Source organism: Prunus persica, chromosome G5 (assembly GCF_000346465.2).
Source record: "Prunus persica cultivar Lovell chromosome G5, Prunus_persica_NCBIv2, whole genome shotgun sequence".
Classification (NCBI taxonomy): Eukaryota; Viridiplantae; Streptophyta; class Magnoliopsida; order Rosales; family Rosaceae; genus Prunus; species Prunus persica.
Window position 1 is genome coordinate 9,869,554 of NC_034013.1, and position 26,985 is coordinate 9,896,538.

General features: G+C 34.6%; 2 protein-coding genes across 3 annotated transcripts; both read right to left on the reverse strand.

Annotated features, from left to right (window-relative positions):
- LOC18775837 (transcription factor bHLH14) lies at positions 2,020 to 4,046 on the reverse strand. 2 transcript variants are annotated; one of them, XM_020563446.1, is made up of 2 exons: positions 2,991 to 4,046; positions 2,020 to 2,885 (listed from the first exon to the last, which is right to left on the reverse strand). In XM_020563446.1, exons 1-2 carry the CDS (start codon positions 3,751 to 3,753, stop codon positions 2,194 to 2,196), a joined length of 1,455 nt encoding a protein of 484 aa, XP_020419035.1. In that variant the 5' UTR covers positions 3,754 to 4,046; the 3' UTR covers positions 2,020 to 2,193. The 2 variants fall into 2 exon arrangements, with proteins under 2 accessions (XP_020419035.1, XP_020419034.1); XM_020563445.1 differs by having other exon boundaries at positions 2,020 to 2,888.
- LOC18777528 (transcription factor MYC4) lies at positions 23,217 to 25,807 on the reverse strand. Its single transcript, XM_020563360.1, has 2 exons — positions 24,211 to 25,807; positions 23,217 to 24,078 (listed from the first exon to the last, which is right to left on the reverse strand). The coding sequence occupies exons 1-2, from the start codon at positions 24,956 to 24,958 to the stop codon at positions 23,360 to 23,362; spliced, it is 1,467 nt and encodes a 488-aa protein (XP_020418949.1). The 5' UTR covers positions 24,959 to 25,807; the 3' UTR covers positions 23,217 to 23,359.

Sequence of the window (26,985 nt, forward strand, 5' to 3'; positions counted from 1 at the left end):
ACATTTATATCTTAAATTCAAGTCTATTTTTTCTCTAATAATGTGTATTAAAATTTAATGTTCTCTTTATAAACAAAATAATGATTTTGTTTTTCAAATTTCAACTTTTAAAATCGAAACAATAATCTAGTCATTTTCTATTTAAATGTACTTTTAAAAAAGTTATTTGCCACTTTTTTTAATAAATAATAAATCTTGTTAATATATACATAATTATAAAAAATATTTAAATGAAGTTGTAATTTTTTTTTTTTAAAGCAATACATAAATCAAATTTGGTGTGGGCCCATTTCGGCACGTTTAGTGGCCCGGCCCGAGTATAGGCTTGAGCTGGAATTGATGAATTTTATAAATAAACAGGCCCGACATGATCCGTTTATTAAATGAGCCAACTCTAAACATACCGCACCTACCAAACACGGTCCATTTGACACCTCTATTCTTGATTAGGGCATCGTATACAAATAGGAGATATGAATTAATTAAATGATATATAATTAAGTGAGAGTTTACTTTAAATTGTACCGAAACTTTTTGTGATATTTAAAACCCCACATCGTGAAGTCTATAGGTACCAACCGAACTTTGTATATTGAACCTAGTTGTTAAGTTGGAGATAACTTCGGTGCAATTCGTTGAATAATGAACGAGTTATGGAGGATGCGGGCAACAACACTCTACGCACATGTGGTTTGTTGTATGTGATCGAGGTGTGAGAAATCTCTACGGTTCTCACTCACTACATACGACAAGCATAATTTTTCATGAAATCATTCTATAATACATCAACTAACACAGTCTACGTGTAGCCACACCCTACGCACATGATCAATAAAATTCTTGATTGATATGCGACTAAAAAAAAATGTATCAACTATATTTGTCTATTAATATGTTTCTACAACTAAGATATCCCAAATCAAAATCCTCAATCCCTAAATAAAAGTGAAAATAATCCCATAAATTTAAAATGATAAAAGAATAAGTAAACATTATATATCAAAAGTACAATTAAACCCTCATTCTCTCCATGCCAACTTTTCAGCCTACTGGCATTTTTATACTTGATTTGCCAGCACATACATGATTCGCCTGCCGCAAGATAAAATTGCCAGCACATACATGACACAACAAGCTCGTTGCCAGCAATGCAAAGGTACAATTTTTACAAAGCCTGGTCACAACACAACTCACAACTTTATTTCTTTGACAAAAAAAAACAAAAAACAAAAAGTTACTTCAATTTTACTCCATCTTACACCTGCAAGCAGAGAGTAGATGCTAGGAATTAGGGAAGTAATGAAACGGAAAACTTAGAAATAAGAGAATTAATTAATTGAAAAAGGACCAGTTATTTTCATGGTTTATCCAATTTTTGAATTTGTGGATATTGAATTATAGATTTCATAACTTGTGTTCGTATCGTAAACACAGAAGAATTGAATTTAAAGAATTTCAGTACATAGAGTAGGTTACCTTATTAACTATGGCAAAGATAGAAACTTTCCCAATGTGGCTCTGTGCGTTAGATTGGATTCAAATAGTTCTTGTTAGGTTTGTATTTTATTGGCTTTGGTTTGAATGGCTATATCCTACTACTATACTATATAAACAAGACAATGATTTGGTGCCGACAGTGTGTCAATACAGAAACTTGAATCATGATACCACCAAAGCCAGTTTCACATACAAATAAAGAACTCAAGTAAACAATTCAAATATAATAATATCTTATATTTAGTGGTCTGCAAATCATTATCTTACCTATATAGTATAGGGAAATAATGAGATTAAGGAATTAAAGAAAAACCCTTTAGATTCTAATTCAACTTTTTGTTTTTTGGATCTATATCAGATTGGGACCACAGATCTATATCAACTTTTGATTCAATATCTCAAAGTTGATGATAACATCCACAGATTCTTCATCAAATGATTATTTGGAGTGAAAAACCCCAACTAACCTAATTGATGACTTTTAGATCCTTGTAAATTGATTTGTTTGGGTTGCAGAGATATGAAAAAATAAACATTGGAAAACAAGGCTCGCTTGATTATTGACTTACACCCATTTTCAGTTATTACAACGAGTGATTATAGAATACTACGGTAATACGGTTATGTGATACATCTATTACAACAACGACTACTAAACAAGAAGGGAAAATCATCATTACCTATGGAAGCTATTTCCTAGTTGTGCCATCTTTTTATAATACCAGTTCTCATGGCCTCCTCACTGGTGAACCCATAAGGCACTCTTGCCACAACATCTTGAATCATCAACTCTTTCACACTAGATATGCTTGCATGATAAACTTGTAAGCCTAGTCCTTTTAGGGCGTTCATCAATCGAGCATACGGGTAGTCTTGATCCTGACACTGAACTCGTATTATGGCTTCTGAGCCCATGATCTTCACATCCACTTCCACTGGCACAACTTTTGTATTATTATAACTTGAATGATGATCAACTATGGAGCTGGTGCTCTGGCTGCACTGATTGTCAAGATTATTAACACTAACCTTTTTAGGATTTTGAGGTTGTGCTTGTGTTTTGAGCTCCAATTCCTCAACTTTTGCTTTGAGCTGATTGATGTATGCCACAGCATCAGCAAGTAAAGAGGATCTGTCCATTTTGGAGACATTGGGAACAACAGACCGGAGCAGATAGAATCGATGGTTAAGCTTCTCCCTCCTCTGTCTCTCTGCCTCAACATGATTTAACAATGATGATTCTCTACTAGCTCCATTGTTCGATGATCTGCGTCTCTTTTTCGATCGAGTGTTTCCTGTATTCTCACATGTGAAGTTTCCAACAGAGCCAGAGAGTGATTCTGGTGATGATCCACCTATATTGAATGGTGCAGCTTCCTTTGTACCAGCTGCTGGTAAAAATATGGACAAAAGTATCAATGTCAAGGACAAACTCAATCAAAAAATTCACAAAGAATGTCCGATATAAATCAATTGACAAGTTTCCTGTTTACCTTGTCTGGTCAGTTCCTTCTGAGATCCTGAGAAGATCCCATTTGCTAGAAGAGGAGCAAGCACATTGCCCTCACGGCTGCCCTTCTGCTGCGAGACCCTGTTGTTGTTGTTGTTGTTATCTGATCCAAAGAGTGATTTTGATAGATGCACAAAGCCCCAATCTTCTTTGATCACATCCAAAGAAGCCAATTCAAGCACCCCACATGGAGTTGCAATGCAAACCAAAGTTTGAATTCCATGCATTCTAGCTTCTTTCACTCTCTCACACTCATAGAATTGAAGCTCATGAGCACCTGCAAGCCAAACAAAACCACCAGAACAGAATGCTCGGCCCAGAATATTATTGGTGGCATGGCCTGCAGCAAACGACTGGGTTAAAGAAACACTGTAAAAGTAAAACCACTCAGATTCAGTGACATCTTCATGATCCACCAGCCTCATCTCCAAGTCCGCCATGTCTTCATCGAAAAGAGCTTCTTCAGCTTCTCTGCTAGTCACCTTCTTGTTGAACCCAAATTTGGGTTGGTGATTGTTGCTCACCTTGTTGTTTCTCTTGGATGCCAAGTCACTATTAACTCGAAAATCGCCAGCAGCCCATGACAAAGAAACTTGGTCATTACTGTCTTTGGAGGATTGCCAGAAAATCCAATACAACCACCATTCAGGCCTGTTCTGAAATATGAATTGGAGTCGTTGTTGAAATGTGCCTAGGTTTTCTTGGCAAAAATTGGGTGAAGAACAAGAGGATATAATTGCTTCCATGGCTTACTTCTCTTGCTACAAAATGAAATTTTATGTAAAAATTTTAGCAGCAAGTGAGACAGAGGATGAGTAGCAGTGGAAGAAGAAACTAAAGTGGTGAGGCTTTGAGTGCACCGTGATCGGAAATGGGTGGGTATTAATAGGGACCCCTTATGCACTGTGTTTTCTTTCCTTTCCTTTTTGGTCAGTCAGAAGTTAATGATGGAACACTAACGTGTGCCTGGATCTATCAGTTTTGTTTAGAATTGTTTTTGCAATCATATATAATGCTGCCACGTGATAATAAACATTGTATATACTGCAGAGACTATGAACGTGGCTCAATTATACTTTGCTATTATTTGTATGTAAGTCATCTCTAACCTAGCAAACTCAAAAAGTCCTAAATTTCAACTAAATTTCTCTTTCAACTCAAAAACAGATATTGACTAAAATTTTGGAAAACCCAAATCTAGGACGAAATACAATTCCAACTATTGCCTAGACTGGAATTTTTTTTGTGCAGCCCACTGAGTCAGAAAAACGCACACATGCAAGGTGGAAAACCTGGGCGTCGCGGCTGCTGTAATTCGCATCAGGTGTCGTGGATCTTTTTTTTATATTATAATTTATTTATTCCAACAGTAACCCAAATGAACAATCCATATTAAATCCAAGCTATTCTAACAGTTATAAAAAATAAAAAATAAAAACTACGCTTGAAATTTAAATCCAATGGTCAAATTAATTTTTTTAATTAATCCAAATTAGATCCAACCCTAAAACTCACTCTAAATTCTATGAATACCCACCCATTTCTCAAATAAAATTATATTTGTGGAATTTTAATTTTTTTTAGGTCAAATTGTTCAAAAAATTAAATGATGAAGTTATTTAAAACGATTAAATGAACAAATGTTATCCATAAAAAAAATTTTAAAAAAGGACTGAAACCATTCTTAAACAATTTAATAAATTTGCAGACTTAAAATTTGAGTATCAAGGGTTGGGAAAAAAACGGTTTGAGTTCGGGCAAAACTCAAATAATTATTTTTTGAAGTGGAAAAATTTGGATTTAGGACCAAATGAGTTTTGTGTTTTTAAAGTGACAATACATTTGCATGTGTCGAATTCTGATTTGTAATAAGGGATGACATCTTGGGCATCTCCTCTCATGTCTTTTGTGAGAATAACACTTGGATTTGTCACCACACTTTTTTGCTTATTTATGTTTTCTTTCTTCTTTTCTTGGTTTTTTGCCCAAATTTGAGATAAGGGGGAGGGAGGTGTTGTCAAGGTGTCATAAAGGTTCAAACTTAAGACCATTAATCTGCAAATTAAGGCCATCTTTTTCTCTTTTTTAAAATTATAAAATAGGGGGCACGAGCCCCAAAAAAGAAAAGCTAAAAATAATTAGAACAACAGGTTCTGGGCAACCTTAACAAATCATCCATTAGAAAGGATCCCACCCAAATAGGCACATGATGAAAAATATATAGTCCCAAATCCATGTAACTCCATTTGGCGAGACAGTCAGCCACTCCATTCGTCTCTCTATAAATGTGACACAAGACACAATAATCAAACCGATTCATGAGCTCTCAACAACTAGAGATCACCCTAGCAAGAGGATGAGAGTAAAGAGCTTCAGTCATTTGGATAAGTTGCACCACACTAGCAGAATCCTTCTCAATAATGAGTTTAGAGACCCATTTCTCAATAGCAAGTCTGACGCCAAAGAACAGACCCCAAAATTCAGCATCCAAAATTTGGCCTACGCCCAAATTAACAGTGAACCCACCGAGCCATCCACCTCCAGAGTCGCGAATCACACCTCCTGCTCCAATAGTACCAAATTAAGGCCATCTTTCATGGTGATATAATCTCTGCTAATTTTCTAAACCTTTTTTCCTTCGATATGTTGTGACCATACCACGTGATCATTTGAAAACATGTTTGAAAAATATTATGAAACATTTTTCCATTAATTATATATGTGTGGGCTCTTTCTGGTATTGCCTTTTTCACTAATTGAGACCTAAACGCATTTTAGCTAGTTTTTTTTGAGAGACTTTGGGAAGGAGAGAGAAATTTTTTAAAAGAAGCCAAAATGGACAAAATTGCCTTTATTTATTTTTGGATTTCCTAAAGAATCTTTTATATTTACATGTTTTTAATTTGAAAGTTAAGAGGTTTTTCTGTCTTTTTTGAAAAAGTATTGGCTTTTTCTAAAAGTGAAATTTTTTTTTATGACTAAAACTTAAATTTACTTTTTTGTGTTAGGTACGTGTAGGTTGTTACTATATTGCTAGCTGTATAGGGTTTTTTATTATTATTATTTTTGTCTTTTTAAAGTTAAAAAATCATTAGTCCACAAATTTAATGTGTGCATGATTAAAAGATGAATTTTGCATCGATAATATATAGACACATTTTGTTATTGATATGTTATTGTCAATATAATATGGAAAATTTGTCATTTCAGATGTTAACATGGCACCATTTTTTTAATTCATGGTCCTCCATGCAATAGACAATAATGCATTAATCAATTTGTGTAAACTAAGCATCAACATTCAAAATAATCAAAATAAGATCACATTTCTATTCAAAAGATATTACTACATTAAGATAATCGTAAGATATTACTACATTGAGGCATAGTGGGTATTAGGTAGTTGTTGGACATTAGAATCCAAAATATTGAACATTAATAATAATATTATTTTTTTAATAACAAAATGATATAATTTTATTAGATCAATAGGAATAAAGAGTACAAAAGACACATGCGGTAAAGGGAGAATATAACAGACATAGGTAAAACCTAACGAGTGACTTAGGCCAACCGAAAAGCTAAAACAATATGGATAGAATTACTCTCTCCTTTCAACCGCCATAATTTCCCCAAATTTTTTTCAACGACATCAATGATAAAAACTAGACACTAATCAACATCAAGAGCGGAGCCATGTAAGGATCTGTGTGGTCCTAGGCCCCTCAATTTGTTTACCCCTTGCATTTATATATTATGTATGATATAAATATTATAATATAGTATATTATTTTTTGGATATTTACTCTAAAATAAATAATATATTAGGTTCTTTTTGTCTACAAATTGACCATTAAACTTCTTAATCACTTTTCTACTTTTAATTAAATCTACTAAGTTAGGTTATGATATTTGCACTAAAAACTACTTCTTCTTTTTTCCTTCTCTTTCTCTTCCTCTTTTGTTTAACTTCAGCTTAAGCTTTGTGATTTTTTTTCCCTCCTTTTTTACATGTCTGAGTAAGGTACTTTAATATTGGAATTTATGAACTTTTTTTTTTTCCCTCTATGTTGGAATATAAATTATTAACTTTTGAGTCTTTAATACTATAGGTGATGATATTAATATTCAACTATTTTATAATATGAAATTAAGGATAATTATAATTATAATGAATGGATAAATTATTAATCAATGTGAAATGATATTATGAAGTGGGCTAAACTGAATAGTTATTATCGTATTAACTTATTAACAAATTAGCGCTTGAGTGCTCCTATTCGAATTATTTTATAAAATTATCGGCATGACTCTCCTAGAAAGACTAAGAAAATAATACTACATTTTATGAAATAACTGTGTGTGTGACTTTCTCCCATTCCCTTGCTAGAATTTCATTGACTTTTAATATAAAATTACTCCCTCAATAAAATACAATCAAAGGATTAAAATATGTTTAAAAAGAAAGGGGGGGGGGGGGGGGGGGGGGGGGGAGGAAACAAAATTTAATAGAAACTTAAACTCAAGGTCTTCGAAAATCAAAACCCACAAACCTTATTTTCATTCATATGGGTCCTGACAATTGTTTAATGGGTCTTTCTCCTCTCCCTCTCAAACTATAAGAAATCATTTTCAGTCCCATGATGATTATATTGAGTTAAGCTTCTGGTATTATTATTGTTTTTTCGTAATTTCAAGCTCAATTAACACCTTTCTTATTCTTTCTGATTTATTTTTTTCTTTCTTTCTCTAGGACAGAGCAATTGGCGGGAGTTTTTTTTTTTTCTTGGCAGTTTCTCTACTTTTCTCTCCATCCTGAATATTTTATCTTCTTCTGAGTCCAAGCTCTGTTTGAAAGTTTTATCATTCTTGGAAAACAATACCAATTCTGAAAACAAAAGCCCATCAAAAGAGGGAGAAAAAAAGGAGAGATTTTAATTTTTAGTTAGGAAGCAGAACGAAAAACCATCAGGTTTCATCGTGGCCATAGTCCCATAGAAATAAAATGGCATCTTTGAGGGTATTTTGACTTCGGAAGAAGGAGAGAGTTATAATGTTCCTTTTTTTCTTTTTTTCTTTTTTCATACTGTAGTTGATGACGTGTTAGTTCTCTTGTAAATTTATTGAGGTAGCAGTGTTATATTTAAAGTCAAGGAGATCTTAGTCGGAATGTTCAAGATTCAATTCAATTCATTCAAATTGACCAATTCAACACAATGTAATTCAATTTTAATCGGTTTCGATGATTTGGAGAATTGGATTAGAATTCTAATTTTTAAAATTGACATGACTGGTTATTTGTGAGAATCCGATCGAATCTAAATAAACATAATAATATATCAAATATCTGTTTGATAATTATTTTCTCTTTTATTTTTGTCTTTTATGGGTCCAATATCGCCTATAATCTAATTATGATATGTATCTAGTCATCGTATGTGTTTTATTTGCTAACAAATCCAATCATGAAATGTTTTTATTTAACAAAAAAGGTTCACTTATTGGAAAACGACATATGCCCCGTTGTGTCATACACTGTCAAAAAAATCATAACCTCTCTGTTCCCATGAGTATGACCGTCCCACCTAACAAAATTTATAGTTGAGATTTTAGCTGGGATTTAGATTTGGTGGGGGCACTGTGGAGGAAACTAATGAAGATGCGGCGACCGGCGGTTTTGTTCAGAGTAAATTACATTTTACACCCTCGAAACGTAGGTTATTATATTTCAATTTGGTACCCGACTATCAAAATCTTACAATGTGCACCTCGTCTTTGCCTCTTTGCACTTTAGTCCCCCATCTGCCAAAGGTAATCCACGTCATAAATGGAGCCCATACTCTTGCTGGGTAAGGAGAGAAGCAAGATCTATCATGATGTATGGAAGGGAAGTGGAAGGGAGAATGGCGAAAGAGAGCTAGGAGTTGCAGGTGGAGACATTCGTTATGTTGAACTGTAGGCAACGGAGGAGGACTAAAATCGCAATTTAATGTAAAGGTGATGGTGCATATTGTAACATTTTAATAGTCGGACAACATAACATATAATTTCGGGTTATAAAATGCAATTTAGTCTAATTAAAGAATATTATGTACTTATGTCGCAAGTAAGTAAATAGAAAAAGAATTATGTACGAAAAAATTTATGTGTATATTCTGTTTTTTTTGTTGTTATACTAAAAAGTAATTGAAATTATAGTCTAAAATATCGATAATATCGACGAAATATCAAGGATATTATCGTTTTTTTGAATCATAGATATTTCGAAACGTATCCATACACATATCGTATAAATATCGAGAATATCGACGATAATATCGGAAAATATCGATGTTGATAATTTCGTTCACACTTCAGCAATATTTTGTTACAATATCGTTATAATATCGCAAAAATATCGAAAATATCAAAAATATCGATGTAATGAAAAAAAAAAGAGGGAAAAAAACACAAAGGGGATTCAAGGTGTTTCCTCTTGTAAAATTAGTCATCCTTGGTTTGCTTTGTATTGTGGCGTCCAAGTGGTAAGTTCTTTTTTCTTCTGAATATTGAGATATGGACAAGCAACGAATGATGGACCTTACATTTCTTACTTTAACAAAGTTCACACATGTATATCATTAATATTTTTTTTTTGGGACTTATAAAAATGAGACTATATTTCTTCTTAATTTGTATAAAAATGGGGGCCATTCTACACTGTTTACCCTTGCTGCTTTCAAAGTGAGGTCCTAAGAGGGAAGAATGTCTTTTCTAGTATTAACACAAACACTTTTTGCAAGTATAAATTTTTTACATGAGAATGAATCTTTGACCTTCCCTTTTCAAGTTTCAACTTTTCAACTATTCACCACGTTTCAACTTACATTACTTACCCCACCATTCAACCACTCACCTAACTATGATTATACTCATAACCAACCATTTTCCTACCCTTCATATCCCATTCCTTTTGGAAGGAATCGAGCAGCTCATGGAAAGAATCTGAGACTCAATCTTCAAATGATTTTGCTCATGGACAACGTCAACCAATCTCGGATCCATATAGGTGGCATGTTAACAATTACATGCAAAACTATTTTGGGGATTTATTATTTGATGACTACTCTTCACAATACACTAGCAACACTATTTTGGGGATTTATTATTTGATGACTACTCTTCACAATACACTGACTCTACACATAAAGATGATGAAGATAGTGAAAAATTTGAACATCATAGGAACTCTATGTGGTACTAAGTCATTTATGTATTTTACCATGCAATGTATAAAATGTAAAATATTGTAGTAAATCATTATATATAAATGATTGTGGTGTGTTTAATCTTCTTTCATTAATTATTACATATTTTCTACATTCACAGTGTTTGTCAACTCACCATATAATCAACTTAAATTAGTTAAATCCATCATGCAATGCTTTTTCTTCCAATTTTTTGTGATAAACTAATAGATAATTGACTAAATAAGCATCCTCCAAAGTTTCAATAAAAATTTTCAAGTTTTTCTTATAATTTCCATGGTTTTTATTCAATTTTTATCGATATCGATAATATCCCGATATTTCCATCGAAATTTCCTTGTTTTTGGACTACCGATATTTCTAATATCACCGATATTTTAGACCTTGATTGAAACATGTTTAGTTCATTACAGAGAGAAGTGGCAAAAAAATAATCAAGAAATTAGTAAAGACACCAGTGTGTTCTAAAATCTAAATTATTCTAAAAGAATATTCCAAACAGGTATCCGGATCCATATCTATATACCTTTTTTTTATATATAGATGTTGTTCTTATATAGGAAGCATTTCCCATGTGATTCTTAAACATACAACACCCATGGATAATTTTTTTTTTTGGGGGGGGGGGGGGAGGGTTGGTCAGGACCAGCTTGTTAATTTAATGAGAAAATTGTGCAGAATATAGTAAGTACAACAGTCACATGCAACCGCTTTGACATGATATTATTTATTAATCCTTGATTTTTTTTTTTTTATAAATTTTGACAAATGATGGAAACTCATCATAAATATATATCGTTCTCGTCATTTATGTGAGTCAAACTTGAGATCTCTCTCCTTCAACTAACATGTATATAAGATAAATACCACTAAATCAAAGACTAGTTGGAATTTATTAATCCTTTATACCCTTCAACCAAAAAATAAGAAGAAATCTTTGACAGATCTTTGACAACCCGTTTTCCAAATTCTAAGTGTCAATGAAGCCACAGCACAAATTTTTTATTTGCAGAGAGCTAATAATTTGGGGGAGATCACAGGGAGGACATTAGGTTTGGTAAACATGTGCATGTCAGTATATTAAATATTTAGGTTGAATTTTGTCGGTCTTGCTAATAATGTGATGGGGATCACATCTCATGTTTGCTGCATTTTACTCGAAGAAGGAAGGAAGAGAATCAGAATGCTCTGTTGATTTTATTTTTAATAATACTATTCCTAAAAGATCTACTTTATACAAGTTTTAAGGAAAGATTCTTTGATTAAAATTAGTAAGAAAATTGTTTGCGAGAAAAGTGTGTTTGTTCTATTTTGAGTGAATATCAAGACAGCTCATAGTTCATTGGATTTATTTGGGATTGGTGATATAAATTTGGGGTGATTTGGATATAAAAATTTGTAGTGTTTGGAACGAATTTAGTTGAGATGATGAAACGGGGATTATAGTAGTGTTGAATTTGGTTAGTGATTAGAACTATTAATTCAAATTTAGTTGCAGTTGCATGTAATGGGAGGTTAAATTGCCTATATACTCTACCAAACCGAGTAGATCACTTATGTGGGTGGTTGTTTTTGAGTAGAAGATTTAAGAATCATGTGCTATTTTCATATTTGAGCCCAACAATCCGAATTTATGTGGATTTTGTAATGGACAAGTCCATATTAGACTTTGACACAAATTAGTTGCTAATTGAAATCTGCAATGGGCTTTCTTTGATAGGCCAAATCCTCGTGTTGAAAGAAAGGGTAGCAGCTTTTGGATTTTTCATCTGCCTTACTTGCTTTGCCAAGCCCAAGGTTTTGTTTTGTTTGCCTTGATGAAACCCAAGGATGATTTGGACTTCTTGGTTGAATTAATTTCTTGACTATGTCCTTCTTTTGTCTTCTTGTGGGGGGCTGGATGGAGTCAAAGAATTGGGGGAAAGGACCTCTCTCCTTCTATAACTTTCTTGCCGTTGTGTTCTGGATACAAAGGCTTTTTTTCTTTTATTTTTTGTTGCTTCCTATTTCTTCCATGTACGGGTGCGTGAAGGATATCACCAAATTTCACTTTACTTTTGGTTTAACTAAATTGACATCTGTGACTTTGTTCTTCCCGTTTTCAACTTCATGCTGCAGCGAGAGCAAAACGAGCTAATTTATGAGCCACAGTTGGCTTCTCTAAATACAAAGCGACAGGCGCCATTGGCATGAGAGAAAAAGGAGCCGGCAATCCTCCACTAAGCACCGCAAATCAGAGGTATCTGCCCCACGCGAGTCCAGAACAGCTGATATATATATACCTAGCATCTCCCTCCACGACCAAATACCCAACACTCCACTGAACAGCAAAGAGTAGGGCCTTCAACTAGGGCAAGCACCTCTGCATGATTGGGAGACAAAACAGACCTGAAAAAGTAAAGAGCAGTGGCTGCAATGATTCCTCATAGCACACAACCCCCTAACTCACCCTGTATTAATTCCACACGAACACTCGCACTCATTTTGTACATATATATACAAACAGATATGAAAAAGAACGCAAAAAAGGACAAATGACTGGTTACTCATCATTCCACTAATATCATAGACATTTGTTTACACCATAATCAACCAAACATATCCAGCATCAAAACAATTAGCACTAAGGCAGACACGCCTTCTTCCCTGCCGAAGGAAGACATTCTTCCAAAGTGGCAGACACCTGCCGAAGTTCCTGACTGTCGAACCTAATCCCTAAGGACACGTGTCACCACCACAGCAACTTGCACAAAGTCCCATATCGAAACTTTGTGCAAAACTCCCATTTTCACTTCCCTATAAATAAGGAACAGTACCTGAATAAAAAGGGTAACTATTTTCTCACCTTTACTGTTATTTTGCCAAAATTATTATAGATAACTGACTTAAGCATTGAAGAGCCTTCGACAGGCACCACACTGGTGTCCGAAACTTGACGACTGCTTCTTCTTAATTGTCAATAAAAAAATCTTTTCATCTCATGAATGCTCACTACAAGAAAACACGCCGAGGATCTGAGACTAGTATAACAAGGGCTAGACAATGTATTTGCAGCCATGGGTTGGCTACGGATAAACCACATATTACATCATTGTGTTTTTCACATGGTATTGTCATTAAGAGAGAAGAATAACAACTTAATCAAGGTGGTATATATGCTTCTTGAGAAAGTAGAAGACATTTTGAGAGATTTAGTTGAGAGATTAAGAGAGGGACGTACATAATCATCTTCCCTCAAAACTCAGCTAATGGATTTGTGTAAGCTAACTGCAAAATCACTATGATTAGTTGCAACAATTTTTCCAAATTAAGGCAAACAAAACAATCCATTCGATCTATAAAGGTGATATCACGACATTGACCAAGGACTAGCAATTGAAATTTCTGCCTCAGCATGGTTTAACAATGCCAAATCTCTTCCATTGGTTGATGATCTCCCTTTCTTTTCGATCGGAGTGTTCTTTGTATTCTCGGAGGTGAAATATTGACAAGAGCTAAGACGGCGAGTCTCTGCAATGCCCTACGTTTATGACATGGCAGTACTACTCCTAGGATTGCAACAACAGATCTAAAAACGGAAAACACTGCAGGCATAGATGCATGCGTAGCTAGGTAGGCGTCCCTTATTAACTTCTCAACCAAAGAATTACAATTTTTTTATATTATATATATAGCTGCTCCAAGAATTAGAGGCATAGGCGCATACTTAAGTCACAACACTGAAGGCCTCTCACTCACTTAATTTCTTCTTCCACTGCTTCTCAACCTCTGTCTCTCTTTCTACTTGTTAATTCTTACTTGTTTCCTTACACTTGTTACATACACAATTAAATAAAACTGATTTTGTAGCAACAAAAAGAAAAAGTCAGGGAAGAGGTTATGTATGGTCATCTTCTTGACCCAATTTTGGTCAAGAAAACTGAGCCATATTTCAACAACTCTTTTTGAGCTCCTGAAAACATCCTATTTTCGAGAAGAGGAACAAGTACTGCATAGACCTCACGTCTGCCCTGCTGCGAGAGCCTCTTGTGTCTGATCCAAAGAGTGATTTTGATAGGTACACAAGACCCCAATCTTCTTTGATGACATCCAAAGAAGCCAGTTCAAGCACCGCACATGAAGTTGCAACGCAAACCAAATTTTGAATTCCATGCATTCTGGTTTCTTTTACTCTCTCACACTCATAAATCTGAAGCTCATGAGCACCTGCAAGCCAAACAAAACCACAAACAGAATGCACGGCCCAGAATATTATTGGGCGCATGGCTTGCAGCAAATGACTAGGTCAAAGAAACGCTGTAAAAGTAAAATACATCTCCATGATCCACCAGCCTCATCTCCAAGTCCACCATATGTCTTCATGGAAAAGAGCTTCTTGAGCTTCTCTGCTAGTCACCTTATTTGGAAATTTCCAAAGAAGATTGGGGTCTTGTGCACCTATCAAAATCACTCTTTGGATCAGACAACAACAGGATCTCGCAGTAGGGCAGCCGTGAGGGCAACGTAGTACTTGTTCCTCTCCTAGAAAAGGGATGTTTTCAGGAGCTCAAAAACAGTGGTTGAAACATAGCTGAGGTTTCTTCACCAAAATCGGGTCAAGAATATGACCATATAACTTCTTCCATGGCTTTTCCTTTTTGTTGCTACAAAATGAGTTTTATGTAAGAGTTTACGTAACAAGTGTAACAAAGCAAGTAAGAATCAAGAAGTAGAAGGAGAGACAGAGGATGAGAAGCAATGGAAGAAGAGATTAAGTGAGAGAGGCTTTCAGTGCTGTGACCTGTGAATTGCGATGGGAAATGGGGGTTAATAAAGGGAGACCTTTGCCTCCACTGTTTAGAGCGGTTTTTAATTTTTGTTTTCTTTTTTGTCTTTTGATCATAAGGATCACCTCCTGTATCATTGGGGTCTATGCCCTGCAGTTCCGTTTGGAATTGTTGTTGAAGTCGTAGAACTTGTGCTGCCACGTGATAAACATTGCTACTTGATTCCTCACTGTAAATACCTTTTTATAGAGACATTATTGAGAGTGTTGTCTCACATTTAAAAACTAAGGAACCTAGGGTTTAGCGAAGTTGAGAATGCAAACGTTGGCTTAGTCAAGTTGGTATTGCCAATTGATTTTAGGGTGAAACCTCCACTTCATTTATAGTATCAAAATAAGGCTTTTCACGTATTGAACCCAATGACCACACGTGCTCCCACCACGTCACACATATATGTGTTGTACGCATTTTAGAATTGAAAGTTTGCCACATACGATGGCGTGTTGAGAATGTTTATTATTATTTATTTTGCCTGACTTTATGTTTTTACATTTATTGTAAAATCAATAACTGAACTAAATGAGAATTAAAGTACAAGTGGCTTGTAATTCAAGTGGTTAAGAATATTTACCCCTACATTCGAACTTCTATGTCCAATTCCCTCCCACTGGAACTAAGTTAATGGCTAAGGTGGGTTGCCCAATGATGTTTTTGGGTGGAAAAAAAAAATAAATTTCAAACCTATATATTTGGTGTGTTTTAAATATAGTCCAATATGTATTAATTTATTAAAGTCCAACAAATTCCAATTCTTTATGAATTTAGTTGCATAACAGCAATAAAAATACATATTAAAATAGGTACACTTTCAATTTTGTTGTTGAATATATTTTCAGTTTGATAATATCTTTTTTTTTTTGCATTTAATATATATTGGTTTTTTAAATTAGTATTATATGTTTGTATTTATTTTATGTTAAAGTTTAATGAAAATTAATTAATGGAGCTATGAATTAGCTTATTTATATTATTTAATGTATACTTTTATTTATAGAAAGACTAAAGAAGCCATGAGTATAAAAAATATATATTTTTTTGATTTAACCCTAAATTCTTTAACTAGCTGACTCATTGAAAAATTCATAACTCTACCCTTATTCCCTCCTCTCTCAATATCGAGTATCAAAAAAGAGAATTAAAGCCTTTATAATTTTCTAAATTAAAAAGTGGAGTTGAAGTTGAAACTTTAAAGAAAACTTCTAGAATAGTTTTATAAATTTTTTAAAATAAATTTCAACTAAAGAATAAAAATTATGGTAGTAGATGCTCTTATGAGCTAATAAGCAACTTCATTGCCACTTCACGAAACCTCCTTGAAACACCCAAAAATCATCTCCTTGTCAGGGGCCTCAAGAATCAACATGAAACGTCCCTAAATTGGCATTTAACGAACAAATTCAATAAATAAACATGTGACACTACATGCAATACATGTGGCTTGCTACTACTACATGCAATACATGTGGCTTGTTATTATATTGCTAGGCCTTTTTATGATTTCACCATATTCACATGGCTTAGTACATACTTGTTTTTTTAATTTATTTTTTTTATTCTTTTGCATTTATGAGGCAAGATATGCACCTAAAAGAATATTCAGATCAATAAATGCTTTAGGGTTTATTTGAGAGTGATTATAGAAGGGTGAGAATCATTTAGAGATTTTTTATTTATTCTGATACAAGGGTTAATTTAACAATGTCTGATAATTGACCTTTTTCTGTTGGGTAAAAAATAAAATAAATTGTTGTGGTCATTAGACTGTCATCAGAAAACGAAATCAAACAAACTATAATTTCCCATACGATCTAATCACATGATAAAAACAGCTTGGTGAAAACGACAAAATCTTATGTATACTACAAATATTGTCTAATTATTTAAGTATTGGAGTGAACAAAGAAAACTGTGGGGTTTAATAGAAAAACTCTTTTATTTTTTATTTTTACAACTGGGGTGTATTTAAGGGTAGTTTGGGAATATCAGTTTTCTTAGAAATTGTGAAAATTTAAATTAGAAGTTGGGGTGAACTTAAAACATGGGGTGAACAAAGAGAAGTGTGGGGTTTAAATAGAAAAACTCATCATTTATGGGGAGGATAATCATTTTAATGTACTTTTTCCACATAATTACTTTAATGTGATTCTTCATAAAATCATTTGAAATCACTTAAACTGATTACATGGAGAAGTGATTATTGTCTATCCAGAATCACTCACAAATGAGCTCTCTTGTTTATGAATGTTTTTATAAGAAGCACTTACGCTCATAAGTCCTTCTTATAAAAGCGTTTTTGTTATAAGCAATTAAAAATTTAAGTGCAAGAACTTTTAAATTTTAAATGCCGTCAAAACCCTTTTGATTATTTAAAAGCATTTTTAGTCATTCCATTCTATAAATAAATAAAAAAAAAAAAAACCCTTAACTTGTTGAGTGGGAAGTGAATAACTTTTCTAGAGGAAGAAAGGTGTACCAAGGGGCAAAACTGTTCTCATGAAATAAGCATAATGATGCATGAGAGATCTCTTTCATAATTGCTTTCGCTTTCATTTTTGTCATTCATGGCACTGAAACTCAATTGAAGGGGTTTAATGGGCCCAATACGGCCTGAAATTCAATCATGATTTGCTTTCTTGCTAAGAAATCTAATATGTTGAAGCGAAAAAAAAAAAAAAATTTGTTTTTGGTTTGCCAAAGTTAGGAATAGGGAGGAAGGGGAAACTCTCACACACAGGGATTATGAGAGTTTAAATTCAAGACCACTTGAGAGCACACCAAAGATCTGAACTAATCCAACTAACACCCCATTGGTAAACTTTTGCTCCTTCCATTATATATGGCCTGTAATCAAACCCCTCCGCCCAAGGGTGGAACAAGAAATTTTTCAAAGAGTGGGCTAGCTAAAGTTATTAGCTTAAAATCTAATAATAATTTATTTTTTGTACTTACATTTTCTATAGTTTTTTTAGAAATAAAAGTATACATTAAATCATGCTAATTGTAAACACAAGAAGAAGAAGAAAAATGCAATTAGAGCTATATTATTCACGAAAGGGTGAATTTCATTTAGAAAAATGCTTCTCTTTTAGAGACAAATTAATTAATAGAAAGTTTTTAAAATTGATGTTGTGACAAACTTTGACACTAAATACAAATGTGGAATACCTCTGACTATGCCTATTGGTGTTGAAATTGTATATTTTTATTATTTATTTTTAGTTAAAATATTAGACTATATGTATATTTAATTTGTTTTTTCCCAAATCTTCTCTGGACTACAGTCAAGGACAGCCCTTGCCTTGGTCCTGCCCTTGCCTCCACCGCGTCCGATGCTCCTTTCATTAACCTCGTTTGTTATAACCGTCTCACCTAACAAAATATGCAGTTATGGGAACAAGACCGATTTGATTGTTTCCTCATAGATTAGTGGTGTTTGACCCACAGATATTCCAATGGTTAACATATAGAGATATAATTATTCTAAATGTGATTTCAGGATAGGAGAAGCTTGATGGGAAAAAAGGGACACGGCTTTTCTCTTTTATTTCTTTTAGGTCCCGTTTGATTTATGAGAAATGAGGCTTGAGAATGAGAATTCAATTGCTTTTCCATGTTTGGTAAGTCTATACATGAGAAATGGTTGTCTGGCACATGGGAAAGTAAGGGGGAAAGTGAAGCCTTCCTCTTAACTTGGGTTTTGTTTTCCCTACTCGTGGGAAAGTTTGGGAAAATGAGCCAACATTCAATGCACAATTTTCATGACTATTTTGTCCCTATGAACAATTTATAATTACAACGTATCATTAAATGCATTCTTTTTTTATATGATTTAATATGGGTATAATTGGAAAATTATACAAACTTTATTTTCTATTCTTACTCAAAACAAACATGGGAAAAAAAACAAGGTGAAATCTTCCGGTTACTTTTCCGACATTACCAAACGTGGAAAGGGAATCTTTCATTCCCATTCCTTGGGAAATGATTTCCCCTCAAATTCATTTCATGAACCAAACAGGGCCAGTGGAAGGGGCCTCAAAATCGTCCCCTCCTTCCCAAAACCTTTGTACTATTTATAGAGAGAACTAAATGGGTTAATTTACAAGCCGATTTATGTCATATCAAATCCGTCAGATGATGGGTGGTTGAGATTCGTCTACGTCCTCTGCCTATGATGACCTCTACATTTCTACTAGGAGGCAGGCTTGGGCAGAGTAGCCTGTTGCGGGCGGCGGCAGTCCCATCTGGTCAGGTGGTGATCCAGGCCGTTTATACCTGGCTTTTGAGGGGACGTGGGCACATCTTACGAGGTGTGAGGAACCTGTGGACAGGGAGGTCTTGTCATCGACTTGGATGATGCGCATCCTCTTGAATTTTCTAAGACAACTCAAATCCGAGACCGAGGCGATTTGTTCATTTTTCCCGGTGCAGTGTACGAGGCCCACATATTGTGTTTTTATTGGGCGGATGAGGTCGGTGTGTTTCGAGCGTCAACAAATGGATTAAAAGTTGTATACGTCCCACTGATTTTGAAAGTTAGGCAAGAAAGAGACTTAAAGAAATGGCATCAAGACGGGTTTTGAGACTTTAAGGGCTAATTATTTGTCATATATATGTGTGTGTGTGTCACAGCCAAGAATTATTGATCTCATGGCACTTATTAAGCAACAAGTACTTGTAGGGTCGTCGATTACGAAGTGACCTTCAACAAATCTTTAGAGGATACATATGTCTCCTGAATTTGATTACCGCGGTCATCATTTCATTTGACATATGATCTTTTTTGGCTTTGAATAGTGATCTTAGATGATATACATTTCTGAAAGAGGAAACATATCAACCTTTGAGATCACCACCTCCACATATGTTGGTTAATTATTGTTTATCCAACCCAAACCAGAGACAAAGAACAGATGACAACCAGAAAAGGAGGTACCAAATTGTGAGGGCCAAGTCTTAAGGCAGATTTTTTATAACAGTAGTTGGCTCCTTACATGTAAGATCACTTGTTTTTTATAACAATAATTTTTTATTTTTTATTGCTTAATTACTTGATCACTTGTGTCCTTTTGCTCTTAATAAAATATTGTAATTCAAACATGCGTTTAATTCTTTATAGAGAGGACAACCATCTTTCAATCCTTTTTCTAAAGGGCCTGTTGCTATCTCTAATCTTCCTTCAGCTAAAGCAATAGCAACAGAAAATATGACAGCGATGTATATGAGCAAAGCAATTAAGAAGTAGCAAAATAAGAATCAATAAATTATTGAAGAGACGCCATATTAGGATAGGAGCAATCATGCAAGGAGTCAGCCACCACCTTGTTAACTGGAAAAAGTTTGCAGAATTTAGTAAGCATAACAATCACATGCTTTGACATGACATTGTTTATCATTCACATACATGTTATGCCACCGGAAAAAGTTTATCATTCACATACATGTATGCCACCGGAAAAATAAGACAGATTTACGAAACTATTAAATTATATATATATATTTTTTATTGTCTCATTCATTGTCCTCAAGATATTAAATGTTTATGTTGTTTGTTGTTGCACATGTAAATAAACTAATTCATCAAAATAGATATGCTGCAGAAAACTAACTTCTAGTCATATTTATTTAACAATATTTATACCATATTTATTGGGCAGTTTATTTCAAATATCAATATTTCATTTTAGGGATCAATATTTCATTTCATAGGTCAATAAAATGAATTCTGAAATGAAATTTATTTCAATAAGTTGGTCCACCATAATAACTCTACAACCTCTCTCTTATTGACACATGGACAACATTACTTTTTAATTTTTAATTTTTAATTTTTTCATTGCATTTAATTAGTGTAAACCAGCTGTTACCAAGGGTAGATCTACAATTGGGCTGGAGTGGGCTCCAGCCCAGTGCTGATTTTGTTTGTAGGCTTAGTGGTATAAACTAAATTTAAGTAAAGTAAATAATAGTCTAGCCCTCTATTTAAAATAAGCCCGCTATTGAAGCATATAGGAAATAGTAAACATGCAATCCATAACATATATAAATTTGTTTAGAAGCAAACATCAGAATTTTTCTCCTAACCACCCAACACGCCATGTTTGAACCTTTAGAGCCTAGAAGAAATAGCATATATGTTTTATTTTTGCAACTTGAATTATTTATTAGCATGGATGATTTTTGGTGTCTAGTATTTCTTGTTAGGATATCATGTCACATGATGATAATAGACTGGCGAAGATAGGAAAAAATATTTATTCATTCTTTAAAAAAAAAGTGGTAACGATAACAAGGATACATCTTTAGCATTTGATGTTGATACTTCAATTTTTGAGGAACTTACTCAACTCGAATCTCAAGCAGTTGAACAATGTGTTTGATTTGATATTTATTTATATTTTGTACTTCTTTGTGTTATATTTGCTCGTAATGTCGCATTTTTTGATTTATAAATTTTTATTTACATTTTTGTTTCAAAAGAAAAGATGCTTATAATATATCTCCTGTAAAAAGTAAAATTTAGCCTACCCCTATAAAAATTCATGGGTCCGTCATCGGCCGTTACTTAAATCCATAACATATAGAGATTTAAGTAATTAAGCAATAATATGAAGGGGAATTGAGTAATGTAAGCACTTATAATGAATAATAAAATCATCAATAACATTAAATGGATTAAATAGGAAAGAAGTAAATGATATTAAGTAATTAGTTAATTGATCAACAATTAGAACAATAAGTAATTATGTTAATTTCTATTTTGAGAAATAGCTCGCAAGAGTTATAAATACGAGTTTTCATAGGTAATAATCACAAAGTGATGACTAACATGGTGGTTAAGTGGCTTTAGAATTTGGAAAGGGAAGGGGTTCAAACCCCTGCGTTTCCATAAATGGACGATAAATTGATGGATATGTGCTAAAATATCGCTATCCAAAAAAAAAAAAAAAACAGTTGAACAACAATTGTAGACCTAAGGATGCTTCATAAAATTAGGAGAACCGAAAAAGGAAGCCCTGGCTTGAAAAACATTTAGTGAATATTTTGGACAACAAAAATTTAGTGGATATAGAATTAAAATTTGAAAGAAATTATGAAAATTTAGATTGAAAATATTTAAAACTGAAAAAATATTGTAGTTGGACTCACGTCCATGACAGCCACCGAACGAGGGATCTGGGCCGGGCCTGCATTGTGTAGCTCAAGTTTTCCTCCCTTCATTCATTAGATAATTTCTACGGCACTTGGACAATTTAGTACAAAGGGAGTGGTTGAAAAGTTTTAGAGTGTGTGGTGTGGGGCTGTTGGGAGCAAAGAAGGTAGCCAGAAGAGGTGAGTGATTGAGAATAATTAAATACTTTTTAAAAAGCAAAATAAATAAACTCATTTCATTACATCTAAAATAAAAATTTATTATGTGAATTTAACAATTAGTTTTGGGCCTTTATTTTCAAAATTTTGTGGCGTGATCCTTTGGGTCCTAGGCTGTCACCTTACATGGGGCAAGGCTCTTGAACTTGATAATGTGTTTGCTCAAGTATTCATCATTCTAGTTTCAAGAGATTGATAAGCAAAGTGTTTCTCCAACTTCATTATTCAATTTCATTTAATTATATGTTAAAATTTTAAATATTTTCTTTAAAAAATAACCCTATGCCTTATTAATTTTTAAATAAATCATAGTAATTTGATAAAAATGACAACAACAAAAAAGTAAGTAAATTATAGTAATTTAATTTAAACTACCAAGAGGGGGATTCAAACTAAGGTGCAGAGTGGGGAGCATGGCTCTAGCTAACTTTGCTAAGCCCATGGTTGCAATTATGTTGTGTTTTTATGCGTGATTGAGGATAATTCCATTGTGGCTTGAGTAAAAAAATGTAACAATACACAAAGGCAAGAGTGAAAATCCAGACAATAATGCAACGTGACAATTATTGACCTACAAATCATTTTCTTTATCCATTTGAGAGTATAGGGACACCATGTTGGTTGGAGGAGGGGCAATCTAATTGCAAACATGCTTGAGATTATATGTTTCAGCAAGGTGCTGCTGGGGTCTATCATGAAATTTTATTCTGGTTTAAAAACCCTAGAGATATATGGATGATAGATTTTGAAAATAAAATAGAGATAGGAAAAAAAAACTCACTTGATAATTAACATTCACCCATTTTGAATTACAACAAGCACTACCAAAGAAGAAGAAGGAGAAAATCAATGGGAAATCATTTTCCTCATTAGCTAGGGAGGGAAGCTAAGTACTGATTTGATGATTTCTAACTGTGCCATCTTTTCATAATTGCGGTTCTCATGGCCTCCTGATCACTACTGAACCCGTAAGGCACTCTTGCCACAACATCTTGAATCATCAACTCTTTCACACTTGATATGCTTGCATGATAAACTTGTAATCCTAGCCCCTTGAGTGCGTTCATCAATCGAGCATACGGGTAGTCTTGATCCGGACACTGAACTCGTATTATCGCTTCTGATCCCATGATCTTCACATCCATTTCCACTGGCACAACTGTTCTGCTATTATAACTTGAATGATGATGATGATGATGATGATGACTATCACCTATGGAGCTGCTGCTTTGGCTAAGGTGATGATCAAGATGGCTAACACTACCCGTTTTGGGAGTTGGAGGTTGCTCTTGGATTTTGGCCTCCAATTCCTCAACCTTTGCTTTGAGCTGATTGATGTATGACACAGCATCAGCAAGCAAAGAGGACTTGTCCATTTTGGAGACATTGGGAACAACAGACCGGAGGACATAGAAGCGATGATTAAGCTTCTCCCTCCTCTGCCTCTCTGCCTCAACATGATTTAACAATGCCGACTCTCTACTAGCTCCATTGGTTGACGATCTCCCTCTCTTTTTCGAACGAGGCTTCGCTATATTCTCAGAGGTGAAATTGCCAATAGAATCAGAAGGTGACTCTGGTGATAACCCGCCTATATTGATAGGTGCTACTTCTTTTCTACCACATTCTGGGGAAAATGTATTTAAAACATCGATGTTAATAATAAAAATTGAGAGTATGAAGACATGACAATATCGACAAAGTATCGATATGGAGACAAACTATTTGAAATCTTTAATTGACTTAATTTCTTGCTTACCTTGTCTGGTTAGCTCTTTTTGAACTCCTAAAAACTTCCCGTTTTCTAGGGATGGAACAAGCACATCGCCGTCACGGCTGCCCTGCTGCGAGACCCTGTTGTTATTTGATCCAAAGAGTGACATTGAAAGGTGCACAAGGCCCCGATCTTCTTTGATCACATCCACAGAAGCCAGCTCAAGCACCCCACAAGAAGTTGCAATGCAAACCAAAGTTTGAATTCCATGCATTCTAGCTTCTTTCACTCTCTCACACTCATAAAACTGAAGCTCATGAACACCTGCAAGCCAAACAAAACCACCAGAACAAAATGCTCGGCCCAGAATATTATTGGTGGCATGGCCTGCAGCAAACGACTGGGTCAAAGAAACACTGTAAAAGTAAAACCACTCAGATCCAGTGACATCTCCATGATCCACCAGCCTCATCTCCAAGTCCACCATGTCTTCATTGAAAAGAGCTTCTTCAGCTTCTCTGCTAGTCATCTTCTTGGTTAACCCAAATTTGGGTTGGTAATTATTGGTCACCTTGTTGGTTGTTTTGGTTGCCAAGTCTCTGTCGATTTGGAAATCTCCGGCACCCCATGACAAAGCAACTTGGCCATTGCTGTCTTTGGAAGCCCGCCAGAAAATGGAATAAACCCAACATTCAGGCCTGTTCTGAACTAAGAACTGGAGACGTTGTTGGAATATGGCTGGGTTTTCTGGACCAAAGTTGGGTGAAGAACATGAGGATATAATTTCTTCCATGGCTTAAATCTTTCTGCTACAAAAAATGAGTTCTATGTAAGAACTGGGGAGCAAGAAAGACAGAGGATGAGAAGCAGGGGAAGAAGAAATCGAGCTTGTGAGACTGACTGTGGAAATGGGCACCTTTTATATTTAGAGTCGCTTTTTCTGTTCTTTTATCAGAAGTTAAAATACAGCACGTGTCCAATCTCTTAACCCCGACATAACTCTGTTAACTTGAATAAAATTTAAATATTAAAAATAAAAAAACAAAACAAAGCAAAAACAACCCTAGACCCTAGCTAGCAGCCGCCAACTCAATAACCCAGCCAACACTCGACGACCGCCCACACTCATCTCACCGGCGGCATTCATCTCTCCTCAACGCAGGAAACCTCATCCCCTCCTCTCTGTCGCTCACCAAATAGGCTCTCGCACCATTCAGACAACATCTGAATTTGGAAGGCAACCCAGCAAGCTTGGAGGCCGCGTTAATGGCGATCTGCAGAGAGAGCTTCAAAATCACATTTGGGTCGATGTCTCGAGATCGTGGTCATGGTATGGAAGAGAGAAACTCAGGGGAGAGGGCTGGTCTGCGGTGAGGAGGAGAAGGGGTTGTCGTTGCGGCGGGTGAGGTGATGGTGGTTGTTTGGGTTTTTTTTTTCCTTTTAATTTTTTAGTTGTTATTTAATTCATTCAAGTTAACAGCGTTATATTGGGGTTAAGAGATTGGTCACATGTCCAAAAAATTATTAAATGAACATAAATGAACATGGAAAATAGAGCCAATCCCAATAAATATGGGCCACCTATTCTTGGATCGATGCATGAAGTGTACATTTTTGTTGACTCCAAAAAAAACTGATTAATATTGCCTCTTCGCAGGCAGAAGGGGCGAGAGAAGCCTTTTTTCAAAGAGCATTTTTCTGCATCACTTTAACAAAAAATATATAATTATTACTTTTTTTAATATTTAATACGTTTTTATAGATATAATCATAATTCTACAAAATCAAAGTAAAAGAGGTAAGGTTATGAAACACTTTCCCATTAGATATTTGTAGCTCTAATTCTATTGGTATTGCGTTCTCTTCTCTAATTTAACCTTTAGGCAATTCGTTGCTCTAATTCTATATGTTTTGATGAACCTAATTAACAAATTTGGTTAACTTTTTATAAACCTACATTATCAAACAAAAGCAAACTCGTGGCGAATTTTGGGCTCATTTTGATCTCCCATTTATTTTATGATCTCGCGATTCACGTGGGTTGTTGATATTATATTGTTTTTTTTCTGTCTTTTTAAGGCAATCATTAGTATTTTGTAGCTGTGAGTAGGGGTGGGCATCAATCCGGCCGATCCGGTCAATCCGGCCGAACCGATTATATTGGATTGGTTTGGTTTGGTTTTGACCAAAGAAAAAGTCAACATTTTGAAAAACCGAACCGAACCGGTTTGGTTTGGTTCAGCTGTGGTTTGAGAGTTTTAAAAACTGTCCTAAACCGAACCGGACCGATTATAAATCAATTTATTATTTATTTAATTTAGTTTACATGTGGCAAGGTTTGTGTGCGTTTTGTGAGTCCGCGTATCTGAATGTTGGTGCACGTTTTGATCTTCTAATTTGCATATCCCAGTTATTTGTGTGTGCTTGTATTTCCCTCTCTTTCTATCTCTACTATGTGTGTTTGCTCTTTGTGTTGTGTGGCTCTTCTTACTCTATCTATCTTAATTAATGGGTCCATTTCATAATTTCATACGCATTCAAACTCCACCTCTGTGATAAAAGCATTTACCTCTTTGTGATAAAAGCTTTTCATTTGTTTGTATTTCTTATGAATTGTGATGAATGCAATGAGTAAATTTAATGCTACTTGGTTAATGCAAATTTTGTATATGTTTGTTTTGATGGAAATTGTGAACTTAGATGCATGCTAGACATTGGACAACCTTTGAATAAATGGAATGATGTTGTATTAGCCTTTGATGGAATGGAATGGAATGATATAATGGCAAAATGTTAGCATTATAATGTAAGAGCAGGTTG

Excerpts from the sequence above, each read along its gene's own strand:
- LOC18777528 (XM_020563360.1), bottom strand. The coding sequence starts at position 24,958 with ATGGAAGAAATTATATCCTCATGTTCTTCACCCAACTTTGGTCCAGAA. Across the intron at positions 24,079-24,210 it reads AAAAGAGCTAACCAGACAAG|AATGTGGTAGAAAAGAAGTA; the intron begins GTAAGCAAGAAA and ends CATTTTCCCCAG.
- LOC18775837 (XM_020563445.1), bottom strand. The coding sequence starts at position 3,753 with ATGGAAGCAATTATATCCTCTTGTTCTTCACCCAATTTTTGCCAAGAA. Across the intron at positions 2,889-2,990 it reads GAAGGAACTGACCAGACAAG|CAGCTGGTACAAAGGAAGCT; the intron begins GTAAACAGGAAA and ends TATTTTTACCAG.